General features: G+C 45.3%; 1 protein-coding gene across 1 annotated transcript in view; it reads right to left on the reverse strand.

The window, feature by feature from the left end:
- The window catches only part of fgd6 (FYVE, RhoGEF and PH domain containing 6), a 143,686-nt gene that overhangs the window by 17,784 nt on the left and 111,406 nt on the right, over positions 1–14,496 (reverse strand). The window contains exon 17 of the mRNA XM_072562384.1: positions 5,385–5,487. Coding sequence (XP_072418485.1) covers positions 5,385–5,487 — 103 coding nt within the window. The remainder of the gene's footprint in view (positions 1–5,384; positions 5,488–14,496) is intronic.

Below are 14,496 nucleotides of genomic sequence, written 5' to 3' on the forward strand. Positions count from 1 at the left end.
GAGGGAATGATCTTTACAGAAAGTGGATTCTGCGGGGTTCTGCCTTTGTGCAGTTGGAGGGGTGTGGTTTGAGGGCGGAGGAACCCCCCTAGTCCTCGCCTTCCACCCCACCAACCTCCATTATACATTGCACCATCCTCCACCATTTCCTCCATCTACAAACAGACCCCACCACCAGAGATATATTTCCCTGCCACCCCATCTGCTTTCCGTAAAGACCATTCCCTCCGTGACTCTCGTGAGGTCCATGCCCCACATCAACCTACCTGTCCCTCCTGCACCTTCCCCTGCCACCATAGGAACTGCAAAACTTGAGCCCACACCACCCCCCACCCCTTCTTCCACGGCCCCGAAGGAGCCTTCCACATCCAGAGTTTTACCTGCACTTCCACACGTCACTTACTGTATCCATTGCTCCCGATGTGGTGTCCTGTACATTGGGGAGACAGGATGCCTACTTGCAGAATGCCTCAGAGAACATCTCCTGGACACCCCCACCGCTCCATGGACGAACACTTCATCTCCCCCTCCCACTCTATCAAGGATATGCAGGTTCTGGGCCTCCTCCATCACCACACCCTACCCACCCAACACCTGGAGGAAGAATGCCTCATCTTCTGCCTTGGGACCTTCCAATCACACAGCATCAATGTGGATTTCACCAGTTTCCTCCACCAGTGACCTGTCCATTTTCCTTCTCACCTATCTGCTCCACCCTCCTCTCTGAACTTTCACCATTACGCCCACCTCCATTTACTTATCGCACTCTCAGCTACCTTCCCCCAGCCCCACCCCCCCAACCCTATTTATCTCTCCACCCTCCACCTCTCCTCCCCCCCAGCTCATAAGCCTCATTCCTGATTAAGACCTCGTGCCTGAAACACGATTCTTCTGCTCCTCGGATGCTGCCTGACCTGCTGTGCTTTTCCAGCACCACACTCTTGATTCAGATCCCTGGTAAGAAGGAATTGTTTCATGAGCAAAAGCTAAACAGGTTGGGACTCCATTCATTGGAGTTTAGAAGAATGAGAGATGATCTCCTTAAAACATACTGAATTCTTAAAGGGCTTGACAGGTTAAATTCTGAAAGGATGTTTCCCCTCATGGGAGAGTTTAGGACTAGAGAGCATAGTCTCAGATAAAGGGGCACCAATTTAAGGCTGAACTGGGGGTTGAATGTCTTTGGACTTCTTTGCCACAATAAGCAGCAGGGAGAGTCCTTGTACATATTTAACACTGAGTTAGGTAAATTCTTGACCAGCAGGAGAAATCAAAGGTTATGGGGAAAATGCAGTAAAGTGAATATTAGCAATGTTGGATAGCCATGATCCTGTTAAATAGCAGACCAGGCTTGAGCAGCCGAATGGCCTATTCCTATTCAGAATGGTTTTATTTGAAAATGATTTGTGCTTTCTCAACAGGTCATTGGTTGATCACAGCATGTCGGCAGGTAGTGTACTCAGCCAAAGAGTCCAGGAATGTCACAGATTCCTGGTTCTGTGCTGAACTCAGTTGAGTAGGAGATGATTAAAAAAAAACACAAAGGACTTACTTGTTTTAAAAAAACCTCCACTTTTCCTACTGGAAAACACATTTTTGTGAGCAGGTAGTTTGTAGGTAAAGATAGAGTGGAGTTCAGTTGGGATGTTCCCATGGTCAAATAGTTGACTAGAAATTTATCTCAGCTAAAATACCAAGAATACCAATTGAAACACATACCAGAATGTTGCTTTGATGTTCTCTTCCCTTTTGAAATTAAAAATTTTGAGAAAAGAATACTGCTAGGATTTCCTGAATGTATCAGAAAGTTTTGACACCAAGATAAATTGTTTTGGATAATCAAAACAACACTTTCAAACTACATAGGAGGAGGATAAGCTTTCATTATGAAAACATTAAAAGCACCTCCAAAAAATGTGAAATCTTCTTTAAAAACACTTCAAATAAATATTTCTCAAATTTCTTCAACAAAGAAAATCAATCCAAAAGTATTAAGTATCCACATGGGGAACAGAGTTAAGTTTTCCCAGATTCTCTTAAGGATAAATATGTGAACAGTATAACATTGTATCAGCTTTTTAAGATTACATACTTTCTACTCTACCTTTATAATTCATGTATAATGCAGCACCCCACAAAAACCACAATTACTTGTATTTATTTAATGGCACTGATGTAAACATATTAGGTTATTCAGTGGTTTGACCAGCAATGGTAAAAGGTAGTTTTAAAACTAAATTTGAGGTTGCCAAATGCAAAGAAAAATAGCAAGGGTCTGTTTCTGCATACAGTAAGACTCAGGGACAACATATATCTTTGGGCTGATTGGTGGCATGCAGCATTTGTACCACATACAAATGATAGGCAATGATCATCTTCAACAATAGTATCTTTTACAGTAGATTAGATTAGATTCCCTACAGCATGGAAACAGGCTATTTAGCCCAAGAAGTCCACACCAACCCCCCCCCCCCCCCCCCCCACCCAAAGGTAACCCACCCAGACCCATTTCCTTACCCTATACTTACCCCAGACTAATGTACCTAACACTATGGGCAATTTAGCATGATTAATTCACCTGACCTGCACATCTTTGAACTGTGGGAGGAAACTGAAGCACCTGGAGGAAACCCACACAGACAAAAGGAGAATGTGCAAACTCCACACAGACACGCCCATGGCAGGAATCAAACACAGTCCCTGGCACTATGAGGCAGCAGTCTTGACTACATTTCTTGACATCTAATGGCATAAACATCACCAATTCCTCCATCAACAACACTGAGTTTATGAACAGAACCCTAACTGAACCAGATATAGTAATATTCTACGACCTTGTCTTGGTGCTCCAAAGCTGCCAACACCCATGATCTGTGAGAACTGGGGTGGGCAGGAAGGAGAATGTTTTGACAGCAAAATGAAACATGCTTGTGAAAGTAAATGAGGCATGGAACCCAGGCTTGGGAAAGCTGGAAGATATGAAAAAGAGTGAAGAAATGAGAAACTTGTGAGGGGAGAAAGGAGGAAAGCTTTAAGATTTTTGAAGTTAAAGAGCATAGGACAAGACAATTTTCAGGATTCAAAAGCAGGTAGTTAGGACCCACCCACAAGTAAAAAAACTGTATCCTTTAAAGGGGCCTCACTATTGTTCATACATGGTCACAATGCCACGCAGCCATTGCTGCATTGGAGTTCATGATCCCAACACTTTGGCTATCAACCCAACTAGGGGAAGACCTGACATTTTTCCCTCCATGTCTCTCATCACTCCAACTTGGAAATACAAAACCTCTTCACAGTCACTAGTTCAAAATCCTGGAATTTCCTTTCCAACAACTAATTGTACTGACTGCAGCAATTCAAGGGCAATTAGGAATAAATTAGGAATAATAAGAGGCTGCACGGTGGCTCAGTGGTTAGCACTGCTGCCTTACAGCACCAGGGTCCCAGGTTCGATTCCAGCCCCAGGTAACTGTCTGTGTGGAGTTTGCACATTCTCCCCGTGTTTGTGTGTTTCCTCTGGATGCCCCGGTTTCCTCCCACAGTCCAAAGATGTGTAGGTTAGGTGAATTGGCCGTGCTAAATTGCCCATAGGTGTTAGGTGCATTAGTCAGAGGGAAATGGGTCGGTGTGGACTGGTTGGGCTGAAGGGAACCTAAAAAAAATGAGCATTACCTGCAAAGCCCACATCCTCAATGAATTAATTTTAAAACTTTGGATTTAGGGCAAAAGGTTTATAGAGGTTGGCAATAATAGTGAAGGATATAAGATGCAGGATCCACAAAACTTGAGAGTCTACCAACTGAAGCACATCAGATGGCATGCAAGGCTGAAAGATGTTGCAGCTAAATGATTGGGTGAGGTCATGGAGAAATCAATGAATGTGAAGTGCAATTTTGAATAAGTAGGAACTTTGCATGGAATGAACTACACAGCACCAGCAAGCAAGACAAAGGACAGGTTCTAGAGGCATTAATGGCTGGAATATATTTGTGCTGCAGTGGAGGGGAGGTAAACACAAAGTTAAGCAAGGGTTAAATAAGCTAACGTGATAACAGACAGGATATTGAGCTTGAAGCTAAACTCAAAATCAACAGGTCACCCAAGTTATAAGATTTTGCATAAATTAACTGCAGATAGGAGAGTGGAGTGAGGTGAATAGGGTTTTAAACATTTTGGCAGAAGTCAAATAATGGTTTTGGCGTTACCAATAATTATTATTCTTCACCTGTTAAATGATGCTGGACAAGCAATCCGTTAACACAAAGGCTATGAAAAAGTTAAGTATGCTGGGGAGAGATACAGCCAAGTATTATCACATCGATATAGAAAAATTCACCAGTGTTTCTGAATAATATTGATGAAGGACTGCATTTTCCTTTGCCCCTTTGGAGTACTGCAGAGATGATCCCTGGGATTTCTGAGAAGCAGTATCATTAGAAATATTTGGTGACATGGAGACAGACAAGGACACTGGATTTAATGGGGGAACTGTGTTTGGGCTGTCAACAGTGTTAAATACTGCTAAAGGACAAGGAGAATAAAATACCATTGTTACAGTCAAGGCAGTCGCTAAGGACTTTGACTGCCTTCAGCAGCATTCAGTGCTGTTGTCAGGGTGCAAGCAGAATGGGAGGGATTTGATCAGGGAATCATGGGTGAAAATGAGTTGGTGACAATTTTGTGTGTTTGGATCTTGGATGCGAAATGGAGGTTACAGAAAGATAGATGTGAAGAAAAAAAAAACATCAAACAGTTGAGGAAAATGATTAATCTTTTAATTTCTGGTATCTGTGACAATCCACACTCTTATTTGATCAGAACATAATTATTCTTTAAATCAAATCCGGAATAATCAAAATTTGGAGATACTGGTGTTGGACTGGGGTGTACAAAGTTAAAAATCACACAACACCAGGTTATAGTCCAATAGGTTTAATTGGAAGCACTAGCTTTCGGAGCACTGCTCCTTCATCAGGTTCGAGCAGATGAGAGACTTAACAAACAATCAAGGTATTTTTCAATGTATAATTTCAGTTACATCACACTGTAAACTTTTGCTATAAATCCTGTTTCTTACAATTCTTACAAATGTGTACTCCACAACCACCTGATGAAGGAGAAGTGCTCCGAAAGCTAGTGCTTCCAATTAAACCTGTTTGACTATAATCTGGTGTTGTGGAATAATCAAAGGAATTATACATTGAATTAACTGTCAGATGAATTGATATCCACATGTATGTATACTACAATTATCAAATGTTCTTTTCTGGCTCTACATGGATCAACATGGTTTGGAGGAGTGGTTATTTCGATTGTCTCTTCTGCAAGATACAACTACATTTCCAGAGCATCAACGTTTCTAACATTAATATTTTCCTTACCTCTCTTTTGCAATTCTGAGAAGCAGAAATCACAAACTCTTGCAGGTCGCTTTTTAAGGTAATCCAGATTAAATTTGTTTACTGAGCAGGCTTGACAAACAATCTGAAAGATAAAACAATGTCACACACTGCTCAACAAAACTTTACCTGTCAGAATAATGTTTTTAAACTGAATAAAAAGGTACAATTTGGTTCAGGTCTGCAGAAAATCTGATGAAGCTTATATGTATGAATATCTCAAAATTAATCAGCACTAGTAAATGAGCAATTCCACATTGAGTTGGTGTTAGGTCATTACCATCTGATTTTAACACTGGAATCAAAGGAGTAATGCATAAAACAGATGCTAAATTTTTGTTCTACTCAATCATGAAGTAAATGTTCCAATTTAGGCTACGTCTCAATAAATTATTTATAATCTTCAAAAGCTTAACTTGCATAGTCAAGCTTGTTCTTTTGCCTTGAACTGAAACTTAACTTTATGCAGCAAATATTTGAAACAGTACCACTAAACAGCAAATACTGACCTGCAATTAGAGTACATGCCAGAGGTAGCAAGGTTTCCCGAAGTGGGTGACAGCGGAGATTATGAACAGAGTCCTAGTGGTCGCAGTAGCCTGGCCGTCGGTTCGGAAATGCTCATTTCAGAAATGTTCGGAAGCACACAAACCAACAACCACTCTCAGACAACAATTCACCAGGACCAAGGACCCGATACCCAGCATGAGCAAAACCAATGTAGTGTACAAAATCCCATGCAAGGACTGCACAAAACACTACATATGACAAACAGGAAGACAGCTAATGATCCGCATCCATGAACACCAACTAGCCACGAAACGACACGACCAGCTATCCTTAGTAGCCACACACACAGATGACAAGCAACATGAGTTCGACTGGGACAACACTACTATTATAGCACAAGCCAAACAGAGAACAGCCAGGGAATTCCTAGAGGCATGGTATTCATCCACAGATTCAATCAATAAGCACATCGATCTGGACCCAATATACCGGCCACTGCAGCGGACAGCTGGAATTGACAACCGGAAGCGGCAGATTCAAACCACTATAAATGCCGTAGGAAACATCACAGAAGTGCTTCACAGGAGGCTCCCAAGCACTGAGGATGTCACCTAGACAGGAGACGAAACGTCTGCAACACAAATTCCCAGCTCGGCGAACAGAACCACAACAATGAGCACCCGAGCTACAAATCTTCTCACAAACTTTGAATGTCTGAAGATATTGAATCTTGCAGAGGTTATGTGCCCTGACGACATTCTGGCAATAGGACTGAGACATTTGCTCCAAACTAATTGCACTCTTTGTCAAGCTGTTCAAGTACAATTACAATTGGCATCTACCTGACATTGTGGAAATTTGCAAAGATATGTCCTGTGCACAAAAACAGGACAAATTCAAAATCAGCCAATAACCACCCCATCAGCCTACTCTCAATCATCAGTAAAGGAATGGAAGAGGTTGTCAACAGTGTTATCATGCGATACTTCCTTGATACCTGACCTTATCATGTCTTTGGCCCAAAATGAAAGAAGAGCTAAACTTCACAGATGAGAGAACATCAAAGCAGCGTTTAGCAGATTACAGCACCAAGGAACCTTAGCAAGATTCGAGACAATGGGATTCAGGGGAAAGCTTGCGTGTTTGGAGTCATAACCAGCACAAAGGAAGACTGAAGATCAAACATCTCTCAGCCCTAAGAGCTCACTGCAGGAGTTCCTCAGGGGAGCATCCTGGGCCCAACCATCTTCAGCTGCTTCATCAAAGGTCTCTCCTTCATTATAAGGTCAGAAGTGTGGATGTTTGTTGATGATTACACAAAGTTCAATACCATTTCGGACTTCTCACATATTGAAACAATCTGTGTCCATATGCAACAAGATCTGGAACAACATCAGGCCTGCACTGATAAGTGATAGGTAACATTTACACCACCCAAGTGGCAGACAACAACCATCTCCAACAAAAGAAAATCTAACCATCGCCCCTTGATATTCAATGGCATTACCATCACTATCAACATCCCAGGGATTAGTGTTGACTAGACTCTGAACTGGACCAGCCATTTCGATACTGTCCTAACAAGAGTAGGCTTGGAATTCCTTAGCAATTCACCTCCCAACTCCCCAAAGCCTGTGCACTGTCTGGTAGGCACAAGTCAGGAACATAATGGAATACTCCCCACTTACCTAGATGCACAAGAAGCTTGACACCATCTAGGATAAAGCAGCCTGCTTCATTGGCACCATCCATCACTTTCATCATTCACTCCCTTCACCACTGATGTCCAATGGCAGCAGTGTTTACTGTCTAAGAGATACAATGCAGCAATGCAAAGGCTCCTTCAACAGCACTTGTAAATCTGAGATCTCTACTACCTAAAAGGACAAGGGCAGCAGATACAAAGGAACACCACCCCCTGCAAGATTCCCTCAAAGCCATATACCATCCTGACTTGGAACTCTTATCACCATTGCCTCACTGTCACGGAGTCAAAATCTTGGAACTCACTTCCTAATAGCGCTATGGATGTTGTTACATCCCAAGGATAGGAACCATTCAAGGTGGTCACTCACCACTACCTTCTCAAGAGCAATTAAGATGGGCAACAAATGCTGATTTAGCTGACATCCTATCATGAAAACAAAGTTCAATGATGGTGCATATACAATCATCTGAGGGAAACAGTTCCAAGGATTCATAATCCTAAGTGAGGAAATTTCTCACAGTCCGAGATAATTTCCCTTTGTATTGAGACTGTATCTTCATGTTCTCGATTTGCCAGCCAGGGGAAACAACCTCTCCCTACCTACCTTATCAGTCCCTATAATGAGATCAATTCTAATTCTTCTTTTTGGATCCAATTTGTTCAGCTTGTGCTCACAGGTGGTAGGTATAGGACAGATGTTAGGGGTAGATTCTTTACTCAGCGAGTAGTGAGTTCATGGAATGCCCTGCCAGTAGCAGTGGTGGAATCTCCCTCTTTATGGGCATTTAAACGGGCATTGGGTAGGCATATGGAGGATAGTGGGCTAGTGTAGGTTAGGCGGGATTGGATCGGCGCAACATCGAGGGCCAAAGGGCCTGTACTGCGCTGTATTCTTCTATGTTCTATGTTCTCTCAATCTATGGACAAATCTAGTGGAATTTCACTCTACTGTCTCCAAGGCAAGTATATCCTTCTTAAATACAGAAACTCAAAAGTCCATACAGTATTCCAAGTACGGTCCTTCTGAACCCTGGACAACTGTAACAAGGTTTATTCTTGCATTTCAATCCCCTCGCAATAAATTTCAACAGGTCATTTGCCTTATTTATTTGCATACTACCATCTCAGGTTTCTTGTTGAGAGAAACTCAGGTGCACTTGTACATCCTCACGTACAAATTTCATTCAATTGAAAAGATATTTTTCTTTACTATTCTTCTGAATAAAATGAAACATTACATACTTCACCATATTGTATTCCATCTATCTCCTTGTTGCTCGCTCACTTATCCTGCCTACATTTCTTTACAGCTCTTTGTGCCCGCTCTCCACATTAAAGTCAAATGTGGCCCCATCAAGCAACTTTGCAGTTCTCACTCGTCATAACCTGCCAATTCTTCCTGTCCATGATCAAATCATCTGTTCACATAATATATCCAGCTCCACAAGCCTTTACCTTTTATGCGATACCTTTGGAAATCTAAGTATGCTACATCTGATGGTTCCACTTTACCCAGTTAAATGCTTAAAAAAGGCAATAAATCTATCAAATACAATTTCCATTTCTCAAAACCGCAATGACATTATCTTATGATACAATCTTTTTTCAGAAAGACCATCAAGAATTCTTTGATATTGCTTTCTAGCATTCTCTCAATGTCTGATAGCAGACTAATAGTTCCCTGTTTTCTCTCTTCTCCCATTCTTGTACAGCAGTGTTACATCTACTAAACTAGAAACAGGTGGGACCATATCAGAGTTTAGGGATTTTTGGCAAACCATAACCAGTACATCCACCATCTCTGCAGCTCTATTTAGAATTGATTAGATTACTTAGTGTGGAAACAGGTCCTTCGGCCCAACAAGTCCACACCAACCCTCCGAAGAGCAACCCGCCCAGACCCATTCCCCTACATCTGCCCCTTCATCTAACACTATTGTGTAATTTAGCAAGGCCAATTCACTGAACCTGCACGTTTTTGGACTGTGGGAGGAAACCGGAGCACCCGGAGGAAACCCACGCAGATACGGGGAGAATGTGCAAACTCCACACAGTTGCCTGAGGCGGGAATTGAACTTGGGTCTCTGGTGCTGTGAGGCAGCAGTGCTAACCATGGTGCCATCGTGCCGCCCCAAAGATTCAAGAATCTGGGCCATCAGATCCTGAGGATTTGTCAGATTTTAGTCCCCCAGGAGCTTAGAACATAGAACAGTACAGCACCGTATTAGCTATTTGGCCCACATCCGCCACCACCGACCTCGCAATCGCCGCCCAGACAACTGCCTCCGCGTTCGCCGCCCAGACAACCGCCTCCACGATCACCAGGAAGACCATTGCTGACAGATTCACAGCCTCCGCGGCTATCGGGAATAACACTGTTTCTGTCGTCGCCACAGCCACTTCCGCCCCCAGTGACATCACTAACCTGCACGACCACCACGCTACATGTGTCTCCGCCCCCACGCCGATCTCCGTCACCATGCTGAACTCCACCACCACGCCGATTTCTGTCACCATGCCTAACCCCGCCCCCACGCCGATCTCTGTCACCACGCCAATGTCTGTCCCTGCTCCCACGCCCAACCCCGCCCCCCCCCACTCCCAGCTCCAGACCCACACCAGGTCCTAGCTCCCAGCCCTGCCGTGTTTTCACCATCCCTCCAGAACTACCCCTCTCCGAGGATGAAAGATCAGTCCTCAGCAGAGGCCTGACCTTCATTCCCCTACACTCTCGGATTAATGAGTTCGACACTTGGCGTGACATCGAACAATTCTTCCACGTCTACTTCTTCAACCAGGATTCTCGCTCACCCTCTGATGACCCCTTCTCCCACCTGCAACACACCCCATCCTGGCCTCTTACCCGCCCTCGATCTCTTCATAGCCAACTGCCACCGCAACATTAACCGCCTCAACTTCTCCACCCCTCTCACCCACTCCAACCTCTCACCCTCGGAATGTGCAGCCCTCCACTCCCTCCGTTCCACCCCCAACCTCACTATCAAACCGGCAGACAAGGGAGGCGTAGTAGTAGTTTGGCGCACCGATCTTTACACCACTGAGACTAAACGCCAGCTTGCGGACATCTCCTCCTAGTGCCCCCTTGACCATGACCCCACCTCCCACCACCAAACCATCATCTCCCAGACCATCCAGAACCTCACCACCTCAGGGGATCTCCCATCCACTGCCCCATCTCAGTCCCACAACCCCGCACCACCCGTTTCTACCGCCTGCCCAAAATCCACAAACCTGACTGCCCCGGCCGACCCATTGTCTCAGCCTGCTCCTGCCCCACCGAACTCATCTCTGCATACCTCGACACGGTCCTGTCCCCATTAGTCCAAGAACTCCCCACCTATGTTTGGGACACCACCCATGTCCTCCACCTCATCCATGATTTTCGCTTCCCCAGTCCCCAACGCCTTATCTTCGCCGTGAACATCCAGTCCCTGTACACCTCCATCCCCCATCACGAAGGACTCAAAGCCCTCCACTTCTTTCTTTCCCACCGACCCAACCAGTACCCTTCCACTGACACACTCCTTCGACTGATTGAACTGGTCCTCACTCTGAACAACTTCTCTTTCCAATCCTCCCATTTCCTCCAAACCAAATGAGTAGCCATGGGCACCCGCATGGGCCCCAGCTATGCCTGCCTCTTCGTAGGATGTGTGGAACAGTCCATCTTCCGCAGCTACACTGGCACCACTCCCCACCTTTTCCTCCGCTACATCGATGACTGTATAGGCGCTGCCTCGTGCTCCCACGAGGAGGTTGAACTTTACTAACACTTTCCACCCCGACCTCAAATTCAACTGGACAATCTCACATTCCTCCCTCCCCTTCCTAGACCTTTCCATTTCTATCTCGGGCGACCGAATCAACACGGACATTTACTATAAACCGACCGACTCCCACAGCTACCTAGACTACACCTCCTCCCACCCTGCCCCCTGTAAAAACGCCATCCCATATTACCAATTCCTTCGTCTCCGCCGCATCTGCTCCCAGGAGGACCAGTTCCAATACCGTACAACCCAGATAGCCTCCTTCTTCAAAGACCGCAATTCCCCTCCAGACGTGGTCGACGATGCCCTCCACCGCATCTCCTCCACTTCCCGCTCCTCCGCCCTTGAGCCCCACCCCTCCAACCGCCACCAGGACAGAACCCCACTGGTCCTCACCTACCACCCCACCAACCTCCATATACAGAATATCATCCGCCGTCATTTCCGCCACCTCCAAACGGACCCCCCACCAGGGATATATTTCCCTCCCCTCCCCTATCAGCGTTCCGAAAATACCACTCCCTCAGTGACTCCCTAGTCAGGTCCACACCCCCCACCAACCCAACATCCACTCCCGGCACCATCCCCTGCAACCGCAAGAAATGCAAAACTTGCGCCCACACCTCCCCCCTTACTTCCCTCCAAGACCCCAAGGGATACTTCCATATCCGCCACAAATTCACCTGCACCTCCACACACATCATTTATTGCATCCGCTGCACCCGATGTGGCCTCCTCTATATTGGGGAGACAGGCCGCCTACTTGCGGAATGTTTCAGAGAACACCTCTGGGACACCAGGACCAACCAACCCAACCACCCCGTGGCTCAACACTTCAACTCCCCCTCCCACTCCACCAAGGACATGCAGGTCCTTGGACTCCTTCATCGCCAGACCATAGCAAAAGAACGGTTGGAGGAAGAGCGCCTCATCTTCTGCCTAGGAACCCTCCAACCAAAGGGATGAACTCAGATTTCTCCAGTTTCCTCATTTCCCCTCCCCCCACCTTGTCTCAGTCAAATCCCTTGAACTAGTACCGCCTTCTTAACCTGCAATCTTCTTCCTCACCTCTCTGTCCCCACCCCACTCCGGTCTATCACCCTCACCTTGACCTCCTTCCACCTATCGCATTTCCAACGCCCCTCCCCCAAGTCCCTCCTCCCTACCTTTTATCTTAGCCTGCTGGACACACTTTCCTCATTCCTGAAGGGCTTATGCCTGAAACGTCGATTCTCCTGTTCCTTGGATGCTGCCTGACCTGCTGCGCTTTTCCAGCAATACATTTTCAGCTCTGATATCCAGCATCTGCAGTCCTCACTTTCTCCCACAATGTTGTGCCAACCTCTTATCCTACTCTAAGATCAAACTAACCTACATACCCTTCATCATCCGACTGCCAATCCAAGAGTCGCTTAAATGTCCTGAACATATCTGACTCTACTACCATTGCTAGCACTGTATTCCACGCACCCACCACTCTCTGTGTAAAGAACCTACCTCTGACGTTTCCCTAAACCTTCCTCCAATCACCTGAAAATTATGCCCCCTCATGATAGCTATTTCCACCCTGGGAAATAGTCTCTGGCTATTCACTATATCTATACCTCTCATCATCTTGTATATCTCTATCAAATCACCTCTCATCCTTCTTCACTCCAATGAGAAAAGTCCTAACTCCCTCAACCTTTCTTCATAAGAATGCCCTCCAGTCCAGGCAGTAGCCTGGTAAATCTCCTCTGCACCCTCTCTAAGGCTTCCACATCCTTCCAATAATGAGGTGACCAGAATTGAACACAATTTTCGAAGTGTGGTCTAACCAAGGCTTTATACAGCTGCAGCATAACCTTGCAGCTCTTAAACTCAATCCCCATGCTAATGAAAGCCAACACACCATACGCCTTCTTAACAGCCCTATCAACTTGGGTGGAAACTTTGAGGGATCTATGGACGTGGACCACAAAATCCCTCTGTTCATCCACACTGCCAAGAATCCTGCTTTTAATCCTGTAATCTGCATTCAAACTTGACCTTCCAAAATGAACCACTTCACACTTTTCCAGATTGAACTCCATCTGGCACTTCTCAGTCCAGTTCAGCATCCTGCCAATGTCCTGTTGCAACTTACAACAGCCTTCCACATATCCACCACTCCTCTAACATGCATGTCATTGGCAGACTTACTAACCCACTCTTTCACTTCATCAAAATCATTTATAAAAATCACAAAGAGCAGAGGACCCAGAACAGATCCCTGCAGAACACCACTCGTCACCAAGCTCCAGGCTGAATACTTTCCATCTACTGCCACCCTCTGTCTTCTATGGACCAGCCAATTCTGCATCCAAACAGACAGATTTCCTAGTCTCCCATGCCTCCTTACTTTCTGAATGAGCCTCACATGGGGAGCATTATCAAATACCTTGCTAAAATCCATATACACCACATCCACTGTTCTACCTTCATCAATGTGTTTTGTCACATCCTCAAAGAATTCAATAAGGCTTGGAAGGCATGACCTTCCCTTCACAAAGCCATGCTGATGAGCTCTAATCAAGCTATGCTTTTCCAAATCATCATAAATCCTGTCTCAGAATCCTCTCCAGTAACTTGCCCACTATCAAACTAAGACTGACAAGTCTGTAATTCCCAGGGTTATCCCTTTTCCCTTTCTTGAACAAGGGAATAACATTTGCCACCCTCCAATCATGTGGTACTGTTCCAGCAGACAGTGAGGATGCAAAGATTATCACAAAGGCGCAACAATCTTTCCCCAGACTTCTCATAGTAACCTTGGGTATATCCCATCTGGCCCAGGGGACTTAGCTATCCTCCTGTGTTTCAAAATTTCCAGCACATCCTCCTTCTTAACATCAATTTGTTCAACCATATCAGCCTGTTAAACATTGTCATCACAAACGACAAGATCTCTCTCACTGTGAATACTGAAGCAAAGTAATCATTGAGGACCTCCCCTACCTCCAGGCACAAGTTCCCTTCACTATCCTTGGTGGCCCTACCCTCACTCTGGCCATCTTCTTGTTCCCCACCTAAGTGTTGAACGCCTTGAGGTTTTCCCTAATCCTAC

The sequence above is a fragment of the Chiloscyllium punctatum genome, chromosome 44, assembly GCF_047496795.1.
Source record: "Chiloscyllium punctatum isolate Juve2018m chromosome 44, sChiPun1.3, whole genome shotgun sequence".
Lineage (NCBI taxonomy): Eukaryota > Metazoa > Chordata > Chondrichthyes > Orectolobiformes > Hemiscylliidae > Chiloscyllium > Chiloscyllium punctatum.